This window comes from Trichechus manatus, unplaced genomic scaffold, assembly GCF_000243295.1.
Source record: "Trichechus manatus latirostris isolate Lorelei unplaced genomic scaffold, TriManLat1.0 scaffold00047, whole genome shotgun sequence".
NCBI lineage: Eukaryota > Metazoa > Chordata > Mammalia > Sirenia > Trichechidae > Trichechus > Trichechus manatus.
Genome location: NW_004443983.1, coordinates 9021904 through 9047102, shown reverse-complemented (window position 1 = coordinate 9047102; position 25199 = coordinate 9021904). Strand labels below are relative to the sequence as shown.

Sequence of the window (25199 nt, the reverse complement as noted above, 5' to 3'; positions counted from 1 at the left end):
GCAACTCCACAATAGCACAGCTGAGTTGTCGCGGTGGAGTCCGTCTGGGCTGCAAACCCTAAAACCTTTACTATCTGGCCCTTTCCAGGAAAGTTTACTGACCCCTGCTTTGTACTGCTTGCCTCACCTACCAACAAATGCTCCCAAATAAATTGCCCAGAAGGGAGATTTATTGAAATAGTAAATGGATCTACTATTTGAAAGACAAGATAATCTAGCTTACTCTAATTTCATTACCTGAGCAACACAAGGTACTTTTATAACAGCTTCTTACTCTAATGTAAAAACAAAACAAAACAAAAAAAAAACACCATTTGACCTTTTCTCTCAGATTTCTGTACTTTGAAGCCAGTCCATGAAACACAGTGCTGCTACCAGTCAAAATAAATAGCAGGAGCTGGGGGAGAATGCTCAGTTCATGGGCCTTCTGGCAAGAACACAGTGAGTCCATTTCCACCACACCTACCAACACACTGGGGAACACTGGGGCTCTGTCCCAAAGTGACTGCTACCAAACGCAAAAGGCTATATAAAGGTTTTTAAGGGGCATGCGTGGAACAGAAAGCCCCATCTTGAGCGCTGATGCTACTGCCTGAAATGGCACTGTGTAGGCTGCTGCCCACCCCACCCATCGCCTCAACTCCCCAGGCGCTTGGCAGACAGCTTCACGGTGCCCTCACCACGGCTACTCTTCTGAAGCTCCAATCAGATCACGTCACTCCTCCGCGGAAAGTCCTTCAGCAGATCCTCTCTGTCCTTAGGACAACACGGCTGGGGACCTCTGCAGCCATGGTGATCAACTCCCCTTTCCTCCAGGTGTTTGCACATGCTGCTGCATCTGCTGAGAGCATGCCTTCTCCTTTCCCCGGCCCTTTGGCCCTGGCCCTTTCTCAACAGGCTGGCTCCCACTCTCCACTAGGTCTCAGCTCAGAAGTTCATTTCTTCTGGGAGACCTGTCCTGACGCTCCAATCTGGATCCCATGCCTGGCCTGTTGATCCTCGCACTTAGGGCACTGTACTGTGATCACCTGTTTGCCCCTCAGTCTTCCTCCAGGATGTAAATTCTTGGAAGACAGACCTTGTCATGTTCGTCACAGAACTGCCTCCAGCACCTCGCCCAAGGTGCGGGCACACATTTATTGGCTGCATGGAATGGAAAGCAGCTGGGGTCTTACAAGAGCTGGCCTAGCTGGGTGCCAGGGCTTTGTGCTCCCTTGGCTCCTTAGGAGGTGAGAGGTGGGGAAAGTGTAGCTGTGGCTGTTTGTAAAGCATGCTTCAAAGTTCTGAGCTATTTAAATAAGCTGCCGTCAAGTCAACTCTGACTCATAGCAACCCCACGTGTATCAGAGTAGAACTGTGCTCCATAGGGTTTTCAAGGGCTGATTTTTCAGAAGTAGATTGCCAGGCCTTTGTTCTGAGGTGTCTCTGGGTAGACGTGGGCCCTCAACATTTTGGTTCGCGGCTGACTGTGAGTACATGAACAGTTTGCACCACCCAGGGACTCCCTTATCTATTTAGGGAGTGACAATTCCCTGCCACGTGACATCGACACTGCTCCCTTCTTGCCAGGCACATAACTCTCCTGGAGACTTCCCTGCATTCGTGCCAGCCCAGCTATGAGAAGCCACTCGCCAGCACAGCATCAAGTCACATGCCCACAAGCCCCAGCCCAAACAAACTGGGGTCGGGAGAAGCTAGCGTTGATTAGGAATAGAAAATACAGAATGCATGGTACCCTGGGACCCTCATTTCTTAGGTTTCAGAAGCTTTTTTTTTTTCTTTCTCCAGTGCAGTATTTGGAATAAATCTGAGATACACAGATGATGGAATGAGTTTGGATTCTATAAAAAAGACCTGTGGGCTGATGGAAGTGTTTGAGTTTGCAAGACTGTATCACCAGATGTCCCACTCTGTGATGATATACTCTGTGTAATCTCAGGGCTTGGCTTCCGCCTTCTCTGCCTTCAGGCTGCTTCCTGCTCACCACCTCATCGGTGACTAGAAACACCGATAGAAGCTGGGGAGGAAATGTAGATAAGAGGAAAAGAGCCTGCTAACCAGAGGTGGGGCAAATCCTGGTTCTGCAGTTTGTAAGCTAGGAGATGCTTCATTTTTTTTTGGCACCTCATTTTCCTCATGTAAAATGGGATAACTCTTCCTTCCTCATAATAAATGTAAATGATTGGTACAGAGTTAAATATTCATCAATTACTGGCTGCTATATGAAAGGTGATTAGAAAAAGGAGGTGAAACCCATCAGACTATTGGGCAATATCACAGATTACGCTTCTGATAAGACTATGATATGTGAAAATGTTTCCATTATTACATAAAATGAGCTTATCCTCCCCCCACCAACCCCCAATTATGTGGATTTGGTTTCCTTGCATTCAATATGTCACCTTCTTCTTGGATATCCATAATGCCTATGCAAGTAAAGAAACTGAGGCAGTGGGAGAGGGAGGTGTAGCCAGTGGTAGCAGGGCAGGCAATGAGGCCTGAGCCCGAGGGGTCCCCAGTGCCCTTGGCCCTACCTTGCCAGACTTGTCCTTGCTGCCGCTGCTGGTGGAGCTGAGGGACCGCATCCGCTGCTCCTTCTGCTCCTCCACCTCAGACTTCAGGTGCTCGATGTGCACCAAGTAGGCCTGCTCCTGGGCCTCTCGGGTGCTCAGCTTCAGCTCCAGAGCCTTCTTCTCTTTCTCCAGCAGGTAGAGCTGGGCCTTCAGCTCTGCCATCTCCTCCTGAGGAACAAGGATCATAGCATATGAGATGCTGTGGCCTGAGAACAGGGTCGGGCGTGGGAAAGTGGATGAGTGAGATGGGGGCTGTGGCTGGAACTCATGGACTTGCGAGTTATCACTTTGAAGCTAGAGATAAGATGACTAGAGGAAGACAAAACAGCTGTCTCCACATGTCTGAAGGACTTACAGGGGGACACAGCTATGTGCCTTGTTGCTCTATGGACTAAAACTAAGATAAAGGGGTATAAGTTATAGGCAGATTTTGGTTCAATATAAGAACCCAAACTAGGCAACTAGGACCCCTTTCTCCCCTCCTGCAGTGGGCACACCTGCCTTGTTGGAAACATCCTCTGACCTGCAGAGGCTGAGCTTCACCAGTCAAAAGTCGTAACAGAGGGTCATCCACCCAAGGCTGGGTCTGACTCGTTCCTTCTAATTTCCCTTTCACTTTATGGCACCACTTCACATACCCTGATGGAAACTCTCGTTTGCCCTGCAGCTGAGCAGGCTGGTGGGTAGTGCCCACTGCAATATTATCCCCAACTCTTGTCTACTTTTGAGGGCCCAAATGAAATCAATAGAAACAGTCCATCACAAGTGACCATTCATCAGATAACTTCTAATGGTATCTTGTTGATCGCGACTCATAGTGACCCTGTAGGGTTTCCGAGGCTGTAAATCTCTATGGAAGCAGACTGCCACATCTTTCTCCCATGGAGCCACTGGTGGTTTTGAACTGCTGACCTTTTGGTTAGCAGTCAATCACTTTAAACAGTATCTTAGAGAACTCAAATTAGAGTTCTCAATGGAGAAAAAGAAGTGAAGCCAAAATGGGACAATGTTATAAGGGGACCAGAAGCCAGATTACAATGGTAACTACCACCTTTTATTGAGCACTTACCACGTCATAAGGGTTTCACATGAAGGAGCTCATTTAATCCTCCCAGTATCTCTATTTACAGATGAGAAACTAAGGCACAGAGAGTCAAATCAGCCTGCCCAGGTTACTGGGTAAGTTGTGGAGTCAGGGTTTGAACCCAGGCTGTCTAGCTCAGAGCCCAGGCTCTTAACCACTAAGCTATACTACCTCCCTCACTTTCAAGATGAGCCCATGCATGACCTGGGCTCCCTCACCCGTGCTGGAAGGTAAGTCCACCACCACATGGGCACCAAGTCCAGCTCCCCAGCCATCAGTATGATCCCTGACTTAAAAGTATGCTTCATAAAGTGGAGTCACTACCTTGAGATCAACTCACCAAAGTCACTAATTCTGTATACCTCTGAAGTGACTTCTGAAGTAATAAGCCACAGGCCTGGTGGGCTCTTGGATCAGCCAGAGTCCTTCACAGGTGATGGATCATCAGACCCAAGGGTAAAGTTTTCACTTTCCAATGTGGGGATGCACCTAGAGGTCATATTACCCACCAAGACTTGTAGTACTCAGGGCTGGAGGGTGTTATACCATGGAGAGGGCAATGTGCTCAGTGATTATGCAAGAGAACATGCTAAACTTTTTCTAAAGATCAGTCATAAACACCAGAATGAGTCATAAAAACCAGAATGAAACATGTTTCCATACAGAGAAGCTTTCTCATCTTTTGCCATCAGAAGCAAGATTATGAAGGTTCTGGCAACACTGCACACTGAGTTAATGTGGATGGATGGTCACTCCAAGAACAAATATAAATGCAAGCTTGAAAGAAGGAACAAGAAGTCCATAGGTGCCAGAAATGAAGAGAGAACTCCACCAGAGGGGAAAACCAAGGTGGAAACGGCACTGGCCAACAGAGGCATCAGACCTGGATGCCGGCCCTATGACCTGGGACTTTAACGCCAACTCAAGGGCAGGGCCTTGGCCTCCATGAGGCACAGCGCTAGAATTTAGGCCTCCACATGAGCTGGGACTCTTGTACTACTGCCTGGAATAGAGACTAGAAAACTTCCTCTCTGGAGCTGTGGCAAGGACACTTGTCATCTCGCAGGCTCTGGGTGGGGAAAGAAGGAAAAGTCTCTTTTGAGGAATCAAAACCTCAAACTCGTGTCATGTCTTGGTGTGGTACAAGAATAGTAAGGCCAAGAATGTAATAAAAACTAGTCCTTAACCTCTGCAGCCCACGGGTCCTCAATAGATCTAAACGTAGAACCACTGCGTAGGGACATCTGCAACCCAGGACTCGGGACTCCCGTGGAAAACACAATGTCCACTGAAGATGAGCTACGGCATGTTCTTCCCTTGCCCGCCCTCCCTCCCTCCAGACACACACACACACACACTCACTCTGGAAGAGGAAATGACCACATGGAGGCAGAATCAGCAGATGCAACCCAAGTGAGAATTAGCACTTTACAGGAGCCAAAAATAACAAAAAGCAAAAAACTATAAACACGTCAAACAATGAAAGAGAGAAAGGAATAGAAGCCATAATGAAAGAGCATTCAAAAAAGAAGAGTGGATCTGAAAGGGAACCAAGTAGATCATCTAGAAATGAAAAAGTATGTACTGAAGATCATGTACAAGAAAGGAGGGAAAAAAACCCCAAACAACAGTTAAGTTTCTCAGAGTTGTCTCCTAGAACAAAATGGTGAAATCCAATATAATGTGCCTGGTAATGGATTTGGTAGGGTGAGCACATAAAACACACAGGCGGGACACATGGGGAAGTGGAATGGCTCTGATGTTTATCTTTGATTTGTAAGTAGGAAACCAAGCCAGAATGCTAGCAATGGTGCCCCTGGATCATAATATTATGGGTTATTTCTCTCTCAGCTTTTTATGATTTCGACTCTTCTAGAACATTTCTAAGATGAGTACATATTCTATTTATTTATTTATTTGGCTTTAACAAAGAGAAATTTATTTTCTCACAGTGTAGTAAAAAAAGACTAGAAATCCACATTCAGGGTGTCAGCTCCAGGGGAAGACTTTCTCTGTCGGCTCTGGAGGAAGTTCCCTGTCCTCAGTCTTCCCCTTGTTGAGGAGCTTCTCAGGCGCAGGGACCCTGGGTCCAAAGGACGCACTCTGCTCCTGGTGCTGCTTTCTTGGTGGTATGAGGTCCCGCACATATTTTAAGTGGCAAAGGGACTATTAGAACTTTGAGTCCACAAAAAATGCCTTTCTTGGGCAGAATTAAACCAAATTTCTTACATATTTGCCTGAATATCAAAAGGAAATTCTTAGTCTTTGGCCAAAGGAAACATGATGGTTGTAATAAATAATTGAAGGGCAGCCTCATGACTCATGCTACAGGGTGTGAGGGTCTGCAAAGGGGCCTCCTGACTGGGGAAAAAGTCACTGTGCTTATGGACCCAAGGCCCGCCTCGTGGGCAGTGAGAGGAGAAATCAGTCAAGTTGTGTGAGGATTCTCCAGAGAAAACAGAAGTCAAGATGTGAGCCGAATTGGTGCACCTGACACAAGCAAGCTTGGAAACAAAGGGGTGATTCCTGCATCTGCTACCACTGCCCAGAGTCCTCCCAGGCTTCACCAGAGTAAAGCTAGCGCAGCCACACAGGGCAGAGACAAGCTGAATAAGTTACCCCGGAGTATGTCAGGGGTGACTGCTGCTGACAGGCCCTCTCCTCTCCAGGAGCGGTGCAACCGGGGGAAGGTCTTCATCACTTCACAGCTCAAACCTCAGTGCATTTTCCGAGGACAGTGCTGGTCACAACAGGAGACTGGTCATGACAACACCCTCTGCCCTGCTGTGCTGCCTCTTGTTCTTATACTGACTGTGACCCTCACTTCCACCCCTGAGAGACCCTTCCTCATGTCTCAACACTGCAGAATCCAAGCCTGTGCAAATCAGGCCTTTACTCACAGGAGCATGGAGTTTGGATAACAGACTGGGGAACATGGCGCCTATTCTCCCCCTCGCCTCCTGCTCCCCACAGCAACAGGGCCTGGCAGCAGAGTCCTGTGCTCAACCCAGGCCTGCAGGAACAGCCCCAAGCAAGTGCCCACCCTGGGTGTAGGTCTGCTGAGATGAAGTTGCAGTGAGAGTGTCTGCCCCCTGGATGGGATCATGTTCTTAGGAGCTGTCTTCTGAGGAGAGCAGGTCGAAGGTGCAGGCCTAGTGCCTGGCATCCTGGCCAAAAACACACGTGTGTCCTGCTGGAGAGATGGTAGTTTATCCACTTCCCAGTGAGGGGCCCCAGCCTTCCAAGAAAGCTTCCCCTGCTTTAGAAACACCAGCAGATAACTCTCATCTTTGGAAAAGCAGCCCAAGATGTTATCAGGAAACACTGACAGAACAATACACTAGTAAAGCGTCACAGGGAGGGCATCGGAATCCGTGCGGACCCAACACGGTACCGAAGGGGAAAGGCTGTCAGGAAACCAAGGTTCTCATCCAAATTCTGCAGTTGGACTCACCCCACATCTCCTGCCTCAAGGCAACATCAGAACCATCAACCAGGGCACATGAAGTATCTTTACACATTCTTGAGATTGAGAGTTATATTAGATGGACAGAGGCGTAACTCAATTGTTAGGGGTTGAATTGTGCCCCCTAAAACGTGTTGGAATCCAAACCCCTATACATGTGGATGTAATCCCATTTAGGAATAGGGTTTTATTTGTTATGTTAATGAGGCCTTGGCAGTGTATGTTGTGTTCTAAACCTAATCACTTCTGAGTTATAAAAACAGCAAATTAGACACAGAAACAGACACAGGGAGAAGACAGATGCTATCTGATGCTATAGGAATGGAGGCAGATGACTCAATCTACAAGTCCAGGAACGCCAAGAATTGCCGACTACTAAAAGCTGAAATAGAAGAAGAAAGACCTTCCTTTAGAGCCACACTCTGAATTTGGACTTCTAGCTTCCTGAACTGTGAGACAATAAATGTTCTTCAGTGCCACCCACTTGAGGTATTCTGTTACAACAGCACTAACAAGACCCTCAAGGAGATGGACTGACATAGTGGTTGCAACAATGGTCTCAAGCATAAAAATGGTCATGAGGATGGTGCAGGACCGGGCAGTGTTTCGTTCTGTTGTACATAGGGTCGCTATGAGTAGGAACAGACTCAACGGCACCTAACAACAAACATAGACACTCCATCCTGTAGAGGTCTGCACTGGGTGTTTCAAAGCTGTGACACCTGAGGCATCTTCTGGAGCTCAACTCACCCCTCAAGGAACACATCTGGCCCAAATGACTCCCAGACATAGGGAAAACGGCCCGTTTTACAAACGAGGCTCTCGCTATCTTCTGGGGAGAGATGACTGAAAGTGGGTGGGGTTGATTTCTCATCATCTGCTTTCCCCACTTTCAGAGGGCCTTTTATGTTTTCTTCTTACAACACCCTAGCGGACAGGCAGAGGGTCAGTGGGCGGGACCCCACCCATAAGTCTACCTTCATGGCCATCAGCTCCTGCATCAGCACGGCGTTCTCTAGGTCCAGCCTCTGGTTGTCTCCCCGAGGCTTGACGTCATAACTGAGGGGGTCAATGTGGATGCTCTCCAGCTCCAGCATGGTCAGCTTGACGGCAGCCCTGTCATTCTTGAGCTGCTGGATGTAATCCTTCAGCCTCTGCTCGTCTTCCTTAGTGAACTCGGTATCACAGCTACTGGCTGTGGAGCTGGTTGTACTGAGAAGACAAAAAGCACCCGTTTCCGTCATTTCTAATAGTTCTTTTTCCTCACTCTTCTCCATGTCTCCGATACTCAACATTATTTAGCTGATAGTAAAAACAAAACAAAACCATTCTTCATGAGATAGTAAATCAATACCTCATTTTAGGAAATGAGATAAGTATGAAGAATAGTAGAAATAGAAATGTTTATACCCCTGGACACAGTATTGTGGGCCCTAGAAATGAATTCTAAGGAAATAATTCTACCAAAGCAGAAAGATACACACACACAAAGATGTCTTTGTAATATGATCTAAAACAGGGCTCAAATTATAGTACAAAAAGAAGGGAAATCGTGATCATCACAACAATGATAATTATTACAATGGTGGAGATATTTTAAGTGTGGGAACATGAACAGCACTACGTGTACAATAAAAAAAATAAGTGTACACGTGGACAGGACTTAATAAAGGGATATGTTAAGGGAACAGCACGTTGAAGAATAAAATACATATGGCATGATTTACAGACGTGTGCACGCGCACACATGCTTGAAACTGTTGGCAGCAGGCCCCTTGCGGGCAGGAGCTGGAAGGAGTGGTAGTGAAGGAGGATGTTTTGCCCTCATTAACTGGTGTTGCTTGAATCTTGTACCAGGAAAAACATAGGTGCAAGACTACTGTGATGATAAGTCAAAAAGCAGGGTGCCCCAGGCCTCCAAACCATTTCTCCTGCGTCTTCTTCTAAATACAATGTCCACTGCAGGGACTCAGGCCAGTCCCAGGGGCAGTTGTCAGCCCATGCTTAAGAGTGACTGGTCAGGGGCTGCCAGACTGAATCCTGGGCCTGTGGTGACCTGTGAAGGTTCTAGGGGATGAGGACCACCCTGAAAGTGTGAGCACAGTGGGAAAATGGAGGCCATTGCTCTTAAGAGGGTTCTGGCCTTTTGTGATAAAGTTACCTTTGAGTAGACTTGAAGGAGGTAAGAAAGGGAGCTATAGGGATATTTGGAGGAAGAGTGATCCAGCCAGAAGATACGGCAAATGCAAAGGCCCTGAGGCAGAGAGCTTGGCCAGTGAGAATGAGATTGTGGCTGAAGCAGAGTCAGCTAGGGGAGAGATGTAGGTTAGGTCAGAGGTATGGGGCAGGGGCAGGGTGTCAGGTCATGTAACATAAGGTATGTATCTCTTTCTCTAGAATTAGAATGGAAGCTGATAGAGGGTTTTTAATAGAGCAGTGATGAGATCCCTCTGGCTGTTGTGCTGAGGAGAGAGGCAGGGAAGTAGGGGCAGAGGCAGGGAGACCTGTTAGGAGGCCACTGCAACAATGCTGGGGAGATATGGTGGAAGCTTAGGTCAGGGTGGAAGCAGTGATGGCAGTGAGAAGGATAAACACAGTAATTATTAATCATCACTATTTTGCTTTCTCAAGCTTTCTTTTAAAGAGGCTGAGAAGAGGGAAGATGAAATGCCCTGCAGGTGGAATACTTCAGGTGCTATTTCATGATGAAATGATGGTGCTCCAGAGAAGCATGAAAGAGCAAACAGTGCACAGAGTGGAGGGTGCGGGCAGCCTGGTGGTGAGTGTGGGGATGGGGGATGAGAGCTGCCAATGGCGAGGGACTTAGCCAAGGGAGCCAGCAAGGGCCCCTCCCTCATCACCTCAGCGGTCTTCACGAAAGGCCTCTCGGCAGCAGCTTTATGGCAGACATGCCTTGTACAAAACCACTGAAGTCACACTCTGGGAGCTCACCCTCTCAGACTGACAACATAGACAGATGAGCAACAAAATTAAAATAAACAAAAGTGGTGGCATTGTTCACAAAGCATTCCACAGGGCAGAGTGGGAGCTGTGCTCAGAGTGTTCAGACATGCGGCGCTGTGGATGGCGACCTTTCTCTTCCAGGGAGTTGGGAGGAAGGATCAGGTATGCGATCCTTCCCAGTGTAGCTGGAACGCCCTCGTCCTTCTTTTCATGAAAAATTAATTTGAAAAATGCCAAGCACACAGAAAAAATGGAGGATAACCAACATCGCTGCTGCATCTACCACCCAGACGACGTTCTGTGATACTGTCTTCAAACTACGTTTTTTTAGAAAGAAAGCATCACCCTTGGAGTACATTTTGTTTCCTTTCATTTAAAAAAGTAATTGCCAAATTGAAACAGCATTAAAAGCTAGAGTTCTCCAATTACTCTGCAGGCACTGCAGTGACAGTATTTTGGCATTTTTCCATTTGGCAGGATGGGTCTATTCCAGGGGTTCTCAAAGTATGGTCCCTGGGCTGGCATCACCTGAGAACTTGTTAGAAATGCACATTCTCAGCTACCCCTTCTCCCTCACCTACAGAATTAGAAACCCTGGGATGGGGTCCATCAATTTAACACCCACTTCAGATAATGCTGATAAACAATCAGAACCACTGGTCTGCCCCATAGGATAAATCGGCATTTGCTGAGAAGCCTGTGAGGTAACCGACCCTCTCAGATTTTCTAGATAGAAGCCACTAATCATTGTTCCTCTGCCAAATTCTAGCTCTATGGCCTAACTTGCCTAACCTTTCTGGGCTGTGATAAAGTGGGGAGGGACCCTCGTGGGTCCTGAAGAAGGCAGGATGGCTCGCGCTGCCATACGGCACCTGCCCTGGGGGAGGAGGAGGGGTGGGCAGCAATCTTCCTGACAGCTGTCCCAGTAGCCCCAAAATACCCAGCACCAGGCTCGGTGATCCTCTTAGGATGTTAGCTATCAGGCCACTCACAAGCCCAGAAAACCTCCACCCGAGGGAGCAGAAAAGCAGCAAGCGCTCAAGTGGACTGGATTAACAGCTACTACAGTCTAGAAGAACGTGCGCGTGGGAAGCCCAGGACTGCCAGGCTCTGGGGTGGCCTGGAGCCCTCTAGGGCCCTCGGCTGCATGGGGAAGGCTTCTTCTGTTTCACCTTCTTTGCTATGGCTAGGGATGTCAGAAAGAAAGAAAAAGAAAAAAGAACAAAAGCTCAGTCCACAGATCCTACCCTGCAGGAAGCTCACAGCACAATGCTTTTACCAGAGGAAAGTTTAATTTCCAGATAAGCCCCAGGAAACCGCAGCCCCTCCAGCTTCCCTCTGTCCCCTCCAGGACATTATGGGGACAGATCAGGCAAGGTTAATTACAAATCTGCTTTATGCCCTTAATGTTCCACTGCAGAATATGATTATGACAATGGCAAAAAGAGGGGCAGTCACTGGCCTTTTCTCTGGCCTCCTGCAGACAAAGGCGCTGGCGGTCTCCTGAGGGCCTGCCATCAGCCACCGGGCGAGGGTTAAGTCATCCATTAACTCTCCCAGCTTGGAATGCTGGATGATCTCAGTTGTCAGAGGGGAATAAGTCACTTTCTATACAGGCTGTATTATTTCTCCTCTTCAGGATGGGAGGCTGGATGTGAGAGGGGAAGACTGTAGATGAAGAAAACCTGGGCCCCCCAGAACGGCGGAGCTGCACATTTTTGGCTTCTTGTTGTGGTTTCGCAAGGAGCTAGGCCAGGCCTCTTGGGTTTCTCCTCACAGTGAAGCTGTTTGACTTCAGTCAGGCGGGGTCTACTCTGTATCTTTTCTCTGCCAGCGGATCTTTCCCAGTGAGCAATGCAGACACCATGAGCCAGCAGCCAGGTAGAAATGCATGGCAGCAGGCTGTGGGCCACCCCACTCTTGTGCCTGCCTAGTCCACTCTGTGACTTTTTCGTCAAACCAGCCATTCATTTTCAATATTATCTCTGTCCCTCTCCACCACGCTCCATTCCCATCCTCAAGACAGCCCTGCACACAGCTCATTAAAAGTAAGATTCATTTTTTTTTTTTTTTTTCAGTTTCCTCAGCTCATCTTAGCAGAAAGATAGAAGGGTGTTTCATTTCTTTTGCCTCAAAAATCAGAGATGGATTTTACCTGAAGTTCTTATCAACATATGTTGAGGAGGAGCCCTGGTGGCACAGTGGTTAAGAGCTCGGCTGCTAACTAAAATGTCGGCAGTTCGAATCCACCAGCCACTCCTTTGAAACCTGATAGGGCAGGTCTACTCAGTCCTTTAGGGTTGCTATGAGTCAGAATTGACTCGACAGCAACGGTTTCTTTTTTTTTTTTAATGTTGAGAAAGCTAGTCAGGCAGTCAACATTAGTTACTCTGTTCATTAAAAAACTGCACTTTCTGATGAGGCCATGGTTGTGTTTTCAAAAATGAAATAGCAACATCCCTTGGCTCCCGCCAACAGAATCAACTGAGTGCTTGGCTATAATTTTTATTCTCCTGGATGGTAACCACCCCTTTGCTGCTGCTCTCCAAAACCATTAACCCTCCCGTCATGAGTGTTTGCTGCCAGAAATGCATGTGGAGGCTGGACATTCAGTATTCCCTTCCTGAGATCTTAAACAACAGCTGACCCGTCACCCTGATTAGAATTCTCTGTGGTAGTGAATTACAGTGGGAGGATAGGATCTGGTGGTCCACATACAGTTCCCACTCAGACACTTTCTTTTCGTTTTCCATGAATTTGACATGGGGGAACATCTGGGCTAGAATGGTAAGACTTACAAACAAAATTATTGCAATTATTATAATTATGACAAAGGTCTGGAGGTTTGGGACTTTTTACAGAATCCACGTTTCAGATAAAGTAGTCTAGTTGTATCAGGTTCTAAGAATCATCCCACATCAATGCCCTGTGTGTATTTTTCTGTACCCACTCTGAGCTGCCTTGATTTGGGCAGGTATGTGAAAGTGAATTTTTAAAGCAAATTGGATGAAACCTGAGGTAAAGCCCTCTCTGTGCTTTGATTGGAAGATCCATTTGAGACTGAAATCAGTTCAAGGGCCACTCTTTTGTGAGGTCATCCTTGAAAATAGAGGCTTATGTTATGAATTCACCTCAACTTGCAGACATGTTACAAAAATTAAATATCTCTTAAGAAAATTGTCAAAACCAAGGGTCATCTATATGTTAAAAGTATTTCTAACAAATATTCAAAAACAGAGTCTGTGCTAAATAAATAATGACAAAATGTCCCCCCTCCTGACTGGTCCCAAGTTTGTCTCTGATTCAGATTAAAACAAACAAAAAAATTATTTGTGGGGAGGGAGTGGAAAGGTGTGAGAAAAGATCTGAGGCAAAGACTTTAGATGCTACTGGTGCAACATAGGAGCCCTGGTGGCACAGTGGTTAAGAGCTATGGCTGCTAACCAAAATGTCGGCAGTTCGAATCCACCAGGTGCTCCTTGGAAACCCTATGGGGCAGTTCTACTCTGTCTTATAGGGTTGCTATGAGTTGGAATCGACTCGACGGCAATGGGTTTTTTTTGGTGGTTTGGGTGTAACATACATTTCCTGTCAACCTCATTCTGATGTTCACTAATTCAACAGAAAAACATCACTGACAACGTTAGAGCTATATTCCTATTCTAAATGAACACGGAAATTATGGATTGTACACATCTGGAAAAGTCATTAAGAAAAACATCTGCTTTCTGTATTTAAACAGAAGAATCTAGTTTTGAGAAAAAAAATTATAATCTGTGCTTCACCGAGTAAGACAATTGTTGCTGAAGTCAAGAGGAAATAATTCCCTTGTGTTTGTGGGTACCTGGCCAAGTATGTTACTGGGAAGTCCTCTTTCCTGGGGCACCAGGCCCAGGACAGGTAAGTGGAGGCACTAAGGTAGATGACTGGGTCCTGCCAGCTGGAAAAGGGAGGGGAACATTACATTTTCTGTCAGTCATCAAGAAAACATCAGTATTTCTCCCTTGGCTCTTGAGGTGCAATCTACTCTTATGTGGTTCTGGTCACTTGATCTGCAAGTAGACAGTTTTTTAATGTCGTGAGACCCGATGTGGTATAGTGCAAAGAACAATGCACTTGGTGCTGAAGTCCAGGTCTGAGTCCTGGTTTTTATCAGGCATGTGACCTTAGGCAGCAAGTCACTTACACATCTCTGAGCCAAGATTTTCTCACCTGTGAGAACTGGGTAAGTTACCCTTCCTGTTTTCACATGAGAGTCTCTACTTTCTAGATTGGGTACTGGTATATAAACGGAAGGCATTCATGTTTTTAGGGCTTCAGTGGAAGAAAGGAAAGGGTAACTAGAAAAGGCTTCATTTTGACACCTCCATACCACCACACACACAAAAAGAATCAAATGACTTCGGCAAATTATGCTTAGCAAGGTCTTCACTGCCTTCCTCCCCATCTTTTTCAAGTATTCACTTTAGTTTTCTAGATTTGCAAACAGTGAACTTGAACTCAGGTTCATGATTAAGTGTCTGTTAATTACACACTGTGAATATGGCATCACTGTATGAGGCAAAAGGGATAAGAGAAGATGAAGCTATTGCCTGAGAAAAGCTTACAAAGGACAGAAGCATAGAGGATGGGAGAATGGAGCCTGGAGATAGGATGCAATGATCTGGGCCTTGGATGCTTAGGGAGTTTGCAGTTACCTTACCAAACGAAACAAAAAACAAAACAAAAACAAAAACCCATTGCCACTGAGTTGATTCTGACTCATAGTGACCCTATAGGACAGAAAAGAAGTGCCCCATAGGGTTTCCAAAGCTGTAATCTTTATGGAAGCAGACTGCCACATCTTTCTCCCAAGGAGTGGCTGGTGGGTCAAACCACTGACCTTTAAGTTAGCAGCTGAGTGCTTGACCACTGCACCACCAGGGCTCTTTTGCAGTTACCTTAGCTACTCCGATCCTTCCGGGAAATCAGGAATATAAAGAAACGGTGAACAAGGAGGCCGAGTAAGATGGTGAAGTGAGTGGATACTTCCATTTACTTCCCCAGCAACTAACTCACTGAACAATGAATAAAAACAAGCACAGACTGAGATCTCAGAACTCCAGACAGCAGCCAAGGTATTGGAGAGTCAGGGTGAGTCCAGAAGTGGAGGAGACGAGGAAAGCATTCCTCCTACCTGCTATCATAAGAAGGGCTCACTTATCGCAGCCATTTAGGGGTGAGGCTGGCTAACATCCCAAACACGGAACACAGAAAAGGAGTTAATCTGAGTAAGCTCTAGGCAGACTTTTTTTAAGGCGGCGCAGAGTGGCTGTGGGAATTCACAGGCTGAGCAACTGGGAGGGGGCAAAGGGAGACCCTGGTGTTGCATGAGAGGTCCCAGATGGACAGGCACTAGGACCAGATGGAACTGTAAGGGCATCAGGACAAGGGGAATACTTCAGACTGACGGGGAAAAAGGAAATGGCCCATAGCGGGGCACTGTGGGAGTGTCTGTGCAGGGGAGCCAGTGAAGGAAAGCCATAGAGAGCTCTATACCGTCGACACAGGAAAGTCAAGCCCTAGCACTTATGGCAAAGTCTCTGAACAACTAAACCTCCCTCTCCCCGTGCATGTGTACTGAATTCCAAAGACCAAGCATATAGAACTCCTAAACCAACACTGGAAAAAACCTAGGGATAAGAGTGCCATCTAGTGGTTCTCAGGAGGAGATATCAAGCCTGTTGCCACTGGGTCATTTTGACTCATAGAGAACTTGCCAGGGTGATGGAAGCTGCCCGTCGGGTTTCCAGAGCTGTGAGTCTTTGTGGAGGTGGTCAGCTGCATCTTTTTCCGGTGGAGTGGCTGATGGGTGTGGGCCCTGGCCTTTTGGTTGGCAACTGGGAACTTGGCTGCTGTGCCACCAGGGCACAAAAATCAGTAACTCAAGCTGACAACCTGAACAAATAGAAGAGAGCAAAAGAAACGAAAAGCTACCAGAAAAAAGAAATAATGATCCATGTGCACTAAAAATGTTTTTCAAGGTGTCCAATCAGAAAATTTACCCACAATAAACAGAAAAAAATTTCAAGCAAAACAATAATTAAAAAAAATTTAAAAAATAGCCCAAGTTCAACGAAAGTTAGTAAAACATACAAAATCACAACAGAAGAAAGAACAATCAAAAGTTAAACATGAAGACGAGGAAATCTCTCCTATGGAAGCCAGAATAATGTGAAGAATTGATTATTTTCAGACTATGGTGCTAAATATATTTTTAAAAAAGCACACAGAAAACTAACAGAGTTCAGGAAACAAATGGAGGAACAAAATGAGAAACTTAACAAAGAAACTGAAAACATCTCCTCCCCCCCCCAAAAAAAAAAATCCAAAGAGTACTATACTGGAATTGAAGAAGAAAACATCTGAATTAGAAAAAGCAAGAGAAACACTCAAAGTACAGTTGAACAGACAGAAGATAGAATAAGTGAACTAGAAGACAAAATAACTGAACTTCTCAAGTCTCAAGAAAAATAAGAGAAAAGAACAAAGAAAAGTAAACAAACCCAAAAGGAAATGTGGGATTCAATTAAAAAATCTAACATTAGAATTATTGAAATCCCAGAGCATCATGACAACAATAAAGCCACAGAAACAATTTTCCAAGAGATAATCAGAGAGAATTTCCCAGACCTGAAACAGAGAACCAAGTCTGCAAATGCAGGAAGCTACACAAACCCCAATCAGAAGAGACACAAAAAGATCAATTCTGCAACATATCCTAATAAAATTCTTGAAAACCAAAGACAAGGAGAGAATTCTGAAAGCAGCAAGAGAAAAGTGCAATATAACATACCAAGAGTCTCTCATAAGAATTAGTGTGGATTTCTCCTCAGAAACTCTAGAGGCCAGAAGACAATGGCATGACACATATAAAATACTGAACCAGAACACCTGCCAACCAAGAATTCTTTATCCAGCAAAGTTGTTATTCAAAAACAAGGGGGAAATCAAGACACTCCCAAAGAAACAGACATTCTGGAAATTTGCCACTACCAGACCAGCTTTGCAAGTATTACTCAAGGGAGTATTCCAAATGGAATTAAGAAATTAGTATAAAGTGAACTTATTGAATATAGGTTGTATATTGATATTAATGGAGCAACCACCAGAAATGGGGGAGGGAGGAGCATATCAGGAATAGATTTATTAAGGTTCTGTTAAGGTTTATTATAAGGTTCTGTTAACAGTTGTTGATATGTCAAATGTTGTTCTAATTGTAAGTTGTGTAATGTAACATATGTAGTAACCACTAAGAAATCACCAAGAAGAAACTCAGAAGACAAGAAGGAAGATAACAAAAAGGCTCATTGTAAGAAAGTACCCAAATACAAACAAAAACAGAAAAATCAGAATAAAAAAAAAAAGAAGATATTAATCAGTCAAAAAACAAATAACAAAATGTGTGAGATAGACACTTCATTTTCAGTAGTAACCATAAATGTTCTAAACACCCCATGCAAAAGGCAAAGAGTGGCAGAATGGGTAAAAAAAACATGATCTATCCTTTTTCCCATTTACAATAAACACATCTTAGATATAAGGACACAAACAGACTGAAAATAAATAAAAGAGTGGAGAAAAATATTCCATGCAACCAGTAAACAAAAAAAGATCAGGGGTACTGATATCAGATAAAATAGACTTTAAATCAAAATCTGTTACAAGAGATAAAGAAGGACATTACAGAATCCAGCAAGAAGACATAACAATTATAAATATATATATATATATATATATATATGCACCTTACAGCAATGTACCAAAATACATGAAACAAATACTGTCTAATATGAAAGGTGAAATAGACAACTCCACACTAATAGTAGGGGACTTCAACACACCACTTTCTATTACAGACAGAACATCTAAAAAGAAGAGTACTAAGAACTTAGATAAAACCATAAGCCAACTGGACCCAATAGACATATAGAGAATACTCCACCCAATATCAGAACAATACAGATTTTTCTTCAGCACACATGGATCATTTTCCAGAATAGACCATATGCTAGGATACAAAACAAGTCTCCACAAATTTAAAAAGATCAAAATCATACAAAGCATTTTCTCTAACCATAACGGTACGAAGCTAGAAATCAACAACAGGATAAATAAGGAAAAAAGAATAAACACGTGGAAACTAAATAATACAGTACTAAAAACTATTGGGCCATAGAAGAAATCAAAAGTGGAATTAAAAAATTCCTAGAATCAAAGGAAAATAAAAGCACAAACATATCAAAACCTTTGAGACACAGCAAAAGTAGTACTCGGAAGGAAAGTTATAGCAATAAATGCCTACATTAAAAAAGAAGAAAGATCCAAAATCATTAACTTGAACAAATAGAAAAAGAAGAGCAAAAGAAGCCAAAAGCTACCAGAAAGAAACAAATAATAAAGATGAAGGCAGAAATAAATGAAATTGAAAACAGAAAAACAATTCAAAGAATTAACACAAAACCAGAAGTTGATTCTTTGAAAGGAAGCAGTGTGATGAATTACTTAGATGGCCTTTCTTGCCATGGTCTTATAACTCACCCAGGTGATTGGGCAGGGCTGTGCAAATAAGATAACTGTGGCCCACCAAGGGGATTGGTCAGTTTTGCCTTAAAAGAGAGCCAATTCCAGAGCAGAAAGAACAGCCCACCACCACCAATGAAGGAGAGACTGGCAGGAGAGACCCGCAGGAGACAGTACAGTGGGCTTCCCAGCCCATGAACTGAGAAAGCTGAGTGCCTTTGGGCAGAGACAGAGGGCCAGGGAGAAGCCTACCCCTGACCCATGAATTTGGGATTTGCCAGCCTCCACAACCATGTGAGCCATTTCCTTTATATGGTTCGTGAGTTCTGTGGGGCGTTGTAGAGAATTAGGGAACCCAAAGACAGGAGGGAGAGTACTGAGGGGAGAGGGAGTAGATGATGTTAGAGATGATGGAGTGGTACAGCAGCTTGGAAGAGTTGGACATTTGGGACATCTTTAACTTCTGCCTCATAGGAACCAGCTTTATGCTGATCTTACAAAAGAAATTATTCATTTAAGGATCAATAAAACAGACAAATTAATGGCTAGATTGACAAAAGGAAAAGAAAACAGAAGAGGCAAATAACCAAATTAAGAAATGAAACTGGTGATATTACAACCAATCCAACAGCGATAAAGGAGATCATACTATGAAAAATACTATGAAATACTATGAAAAATTATACTCCAACAAATTTGAAAACTAGATGAAATGGACAAATTCCTAGAAACACACTACCTACACAAACTAACACAGAGGTAGAAAGTTTAAACAGACCCATTACAAAAGAAGAGATAGAAGATGTCATAAAAAAAACTGCTAACAACAACAAAAAAAGACCAGGACCAGATGGCTACCCTGGAGAATTCTACCAAACATTCTGAGAAGAGCTGACACTAACCCTACTCAGTCTCTTCAAAAACATAGAAAATGAAGCGAACACTATCGAACGCCATGAAGCCAGCATAACCCTGATACCTAAACCAGGAAAAGACATAATAAAAAAAGAAAATTACAGGCCATTATCCCTTATAAACATAGATGCAAAACATTTTAACAAAATTCTAGCCAACAGACTTCAGCAACATATCAAAAAAATCATGCACCATGATCAAGTGGGATTCATACTGGGATTATAAGTGTGGTTCAACATCAGAAAATCAATCAATGTAATCCACTACCATATAAATAAATCAAAGGAAAAGAACCATGTGATCATATCAGTTGATGCAGAAAAGGTATTCAATAAAACTCAGCACCCTTTCCTGATAAAAACTCTCAACAAAATAGGAATAGAAGGAAAATTTCTCAACATAATTAAGGGCATATATGCAAAACCAACAGCCAATATTATACTCAACGGAGAAAGGCTGACAGTCTTCCCTTTGAGGAATGGGAACAAGATAAGGGTGCCCATTATCACTACTCTTATTCAATATTAGGGTAGCCTTGGTGGCACAGTGGTTAAAGCACTTGGCTGCTAACCAAAAGGTGGGCATTTTGAACCCACCAGCTGCTCCTCGGGAGAAAGATATGCAGTTTGCTTCCATAAAGATTTACAGCGTTGGAAACCGTATGGGGCAGTTCTACTCTGTCCTATAGGGTTGCTATGAATCAGAATTGACTTAATGGTAGTGGGTTTGGTTTTTGGTTGTTCAACATTGTCCTGGAGCCCTGGTGGCACAGTGGTTAAGCACTTGGCTGCTAACAGCAAAAGGTCAGCTGTTCGAATCCACTAGCTGCTCCTTGGAAATCTATGGGGCAGTTCTACACTGTCCTATAGGGTTGCTATGAGTCGGAATCAACTTGACAACAATGGGTTTGGTTTTTTTTTTATTCTAGTGAAGTGAGTAGTGTCTGGGGTCTTAAAAGCTTGTGAGTGGCCATCTAAGACACAATTACTGTTTCAGCAGGAGTAAAACAGTAAGAAGGTAACCAAAAACAAAAAGAAGAAACAAGTCTACAAGACTCACAACCTCATCTATCCTGAGACCAGAAGAACTAGATGGTGCCCAGCTACCACTACTGACTGTTCTGACTGGGGCCACAATAGTTGGTCCCGGATAGAATGGGAGAAAAATATGGAGCAGAACTCAAATTCTTATTTAAAAAAAAAAAAAAGCCAGACAAACTGGGACAGGAGAGAACAGAAGACCCCCTGAGACTCTCACCCTGAGACACCCTTTAAACCTAGAACCAAACCTATCCCGAGATCACCTTTTAGCGAAATAGCAGAGTGGCACATAAAGTGAAGGATATTACCTGTAAGATCAGTTCCCTTTTTAAAAACCATCAGTATGAGATCAAAAGGTCAAAAATTTCTCAAAAGCAAAGATGAGAAGAAAAGGATGCAGGGAAACTACTGGAACGGGAATAAACAGAACACAAAGAGAATGTTGACACATTGTGATAAATGAAACTAACGTCACTGAACGATTTGTGTGGAAATTGTCAAATGGGAACCTAGCTTGCTGTGTAAACCTCACCAAAAACTCAGTAAGATATTATTTTAAAAAATTTGCTATTTCAGCCATTTTTACGTGTACAATTCAGTGACACTGATCACATTCATCATGTTGTGCAACCATCACCATTATCCATTTCCAAATTATTTCCATGACCCTTAACAGAAACTCAGTACCCTTTAAGCAATAACTCCCATTACCCCCTCCTGCCTGCCCTGATAACCACTAATAAACTCTGACCTCTATGCATTTGTCTACCTAGAATAGGCGCCACACTTCACAGCTGGCGCTGTGAGCTGCCAGTGCACAGGTACGAGGTCTGACTCGTCAGTGAGGCAGCTCCAGAATGGACCATCAGGTGGAATCTTGGAAAGGACAGAGTTTTGGTGTCAAACAGACATGGATTGACAACCCAGCTCTGCACTGGATGACCTGGAGCCAAGTCACTTTTCTCAGTCTCAGTTTCTTCAGGTATAAAATAATGGTTTTGGAAAAAAAAAAGAAATGGGGGAACATGGAGGAACCTTGAAAACATTATGCTGAGTGAAATAAGTCAGCCGCATAAAAGGACAAATACTGCATGATCTCACTTACATGAAATAGGCAAATATATAGAAACCAAAGCTCACTAGTGGTTACCAGGGGTGGGAGGGAGGGGAAAAAAGGGAGTTACGGCTTGGGGGCGCCGAGTTTCCATTAATGGAGGTGGAATAATTTGGAAAAGGATAGTGGTGATGGTTGCATAACATGATGAACGTAGTCAATGCATGGATTGCACGTGTAAAAATTTTTGAACCGGCAATATTTTGTCATATGTATTTTTACTACGATTTTAAAAAAATGGTCAAAAAAACAATATGGGAGAAAGGATACCAGACAGAAAGCCAGGTTCAGGTTCCATCTCTACCCCTTCTCTTTGGGTTGCAGTTTTCATGTTGGCAAAACAAGATGGCCCCTTCCCAGCTCTCCCATTCTGATTCTCTGACTCCTTTTTGGATAGAGCAAGTTGCAGGCCTGAGGAGAATTCTGCCCTTACCCATGCCCGGCGGTCCTGAGAACTGGATCACTGCACGTCAAGACCAGTGAACAGACCACACGTGGCCTCGATGTCCATCACCTGGCGGAAAGGCTGGGCATTACCTGGTGTGGCTGTTGGAGGACAGGCTCTCCCAGGGCTGCACGCTGCAGCCGGCCACGGCAAAGGCTCCCCCGCAGCTGCCATCCAGCTTCATGAGCAGGGCTTTGGCAGCATTCTCTGCCGTCTTCCGGCAGTCATGAGCCCGCTTGAGCATCTGAGTGATGTTTTCATCCCCTGACTGGTCCCCTACATTGCAGAGAAGCCAACGGATTAGTCAACATGTGTCTGGATAAGGCAAGTCTGTGAACGAGCTTGGATAATCAAGTACTCGGGGCAGAGGAGGAGTGGTGGAGAGGAAAAGCACTGGACAGACAGCGAGGAGATCTGTGTTCTGGGCTTGGCTCTGCCATTTAGTAGCTGTACTTGGGAAGGCATTTCTCTGCTCTGGGCTCCCCTTCCCTCACCTACAAATGAAAGGGTTGGCCAACGTGATCTCTGAGGTCTGTTTTCTGCGCTAACACATGCTATGATTTTTAATTATCCAGGCTCCTGTCTTTATCTCCCACTTGGTCACAAGTCTACTGTTTGGACATTCTTCCGTGTGCTGGCACTTCTTTGTGAATGAGGGCAGGGAAAAATCCAGGCAAACTGTGCCATATCTACAGCTTTGGTTAGAGCTTTGTGTAGGCAAGAGAAACAAAAATTAATGGTTAAAATGAGAACTTTATCCCTCCTTCCTCCCCCTGAACTGCTGGCAGCCACTAATCTTTTTGAGGGATGAAGAGATGGAACACGGACATTTGTAGGGCAGTGAAACCATTCTGTATGATACTGTAATGGTGGACACAGGATATTACACATTTGTTTTACCCACAGGACTGTACACACAAAGATTTCAGTTAAAAATATGGATCAATGTTGGTTCATAAATTATAACAGATGTACCACACTAATTCAAGGTGATAATAACAGAGGAAACTGTGTGTGGGGAGAGGGCACATATGGGAACTCTGTACTTGCTGTGTAATTTTTCTCTAAACCTAAAACTGCTCTAAAAAATAAAAGAAAGTTAAAAGGAGAGAGAACTTTAGGCTGTGTCTGCATTTTCTGTACGGATGCTATCCCTGACCTTTCCCTCGGCTTGGTCAGGGGTGGTGAACTCAGGTAACTGGGCTGCAGCAAGACACTGGGGAGTGGTGGACACCAGCCCAGAAACCGACAGTAACCTCCCTGCTCTCATTCTTAATGTGTCTTAAAAACTGGGCTGGCCAAACAAATCACTAGTTTGCTACCTCTGCAGCCTAGATCCGTGCTTTCTGGAATATTTTCACGTGAAATCTTACACTGAAGCCTAATACACAATTGGTAAATGTGGAACTGGTAGACGTGGACAAGGTTTGGGGGAATATGCTCAGCTTCCCCACTCTCCAACCCCACTGCTGACACTCAAAGAAATGCCTCCAGCTCTGCAAGGCACAGTTTGAAAACCACTGGCCTAAATTATCTAGAATGAACGTAATGACTGCCTATGAAGTGGGCAAGAAACAAAGAAAGAAACCACAGTAACCGACAGTGTGGGCAAAATTCACAAACTATTACTTGCTGTGCTGTGCAGCTATAGGGCACATTGGGGCAGAGTGGCAAGTTAATGGCTGCTGTCAGCAGGACAAAACCCAATGCTGTTGAGTCAATTCCAACTCATGACTACCCCATGTGTTACAGAGTAGAACTGTTCCATAGGATTTTCTTGGTTGTAATCTTTTCACAAGCAGACTGGCAAGCGTTTCTTCCATGGTGCTGCTGGGTGGGTTTGAGCTGCCACCTTTAGGTTAGTAGCTGAGTGCAAACCGTCTGTACCAGCCAAGGATCTTCAGTAGGATGAAACCTATGGAGGGTGGGAAGGAAATAGGGGTGGGCATGTCCTGCAGTCTAAGGTTCCCAGGACCTTGATTAATTTCTCTGACCACCTTCAGTCACTAAGTGACTGCTCTTTGAATTCTACTCTGAAGTAGGCATGATATCACTCACTGACTCACCTTATAAATATATACGTGAGCTACCCAGTATCAGGCAAATATAAAGCATTTCATTATTGATTTTAAATGCAGATTTATTTAAGCCTTTTTAGATTCTACCATGTAACTGTGCTGAGTAGGTACAAGACTAATAAAAGGTACTTTTCCAGGATGGAATTGTTTAAGATATTCCTCTCATACAACCTGGAAATAAGATGATTAATTTTTTTCTGTAATTGATCATTTTTCTTAATACATATATTTAAAAAAAAAAAAAACTCTGACAGCAGGCCAAGATCATTTTAGGATCTGTTTCATATGAGAATAAAGTTTTATGGTTCAGTTAGAAGACCCTAAAAAAATGAGGTTTCTAATGGAAATGCTGGCAGAGTCTCTACTTTTGGGCTGGGATTGTAATTACTATTTAAAAAAAAAAAAAGACCCAGAGGGAGGAGTCAACCACATCAATAAAGGCCTGCTCGCATGTAAGGTAACTTGGATATGAAACAGGAAATTAATAATGCCCAAGATACTTCCCTTTCTTCAGATTTGCTTCACATTCCTGTGCATGTCAAAACCAAAGAAGGGAAAACATTTTTTTTCTACAGTGAATGTTTTAGGCCAAAGCTAGACCCCAGGAAAAAGGAGGGAGGAGCTGGAAAGAATACAGGGAGATTCGTTTGGGATGTACCCTAGTTGTGACAGTCTTTGTAAGGTACATGCTAGAAGGACAAGCCCCAATGGAGGCTCGCAGACCTTGGGAGAAATGCACAAACCCAGAAGCCCCTTGGAAGAAAGGCCTGGCGATCTACTTCTGAAAAGTCAGCCATTGAAAGCCCTGTGGAGCACACAAGTTGGGGTTGACTTGATGACAACTGGTTTCCACTTACTCAAAATTGAAAGGCAGAAGGGGGCCAGTGCAGATCTTGAGATACAAATCACATGACCACAGGGGTGAGGGGAAGGGAAGGGTGCAGGGAGGTGAGGTAGA

The 25199-nt window shown here is 44.3% G+C and overlaps 1 protein-coding gene across 3 annotated transcripts in view; it reads right to left on the bottom strand.

The window, feature by feature from the left end:
- The window catches only part of MCC (MCC regulator of WNT signaling pathway), a 326867-nt gene that overhangs the window by 27979 nt on the left and 273689 nt on the right, over positions 1-25199 (bottom strand). For all 3 annotated transcript variants that reach the window (XM_004376987.2, XM_023731965.1, XM_023731966.1), the window contains exons 12-14: positions 22256-22439; positions 8101-8335; positions 2535-2741 (exon numbers count right to left, since the gene is read on the bottom strand). In XM_004376987.2, the coding sequence (XP_004377044.1) occupies positions 2535-2741; positions 8101-8335; positions 22256-22439 (626 nt within the window). The remainder of the gene's footprint in view (positions 1-2534; positions 2742-8100; positions 8336-22255; positions 22440-25199) is intronic.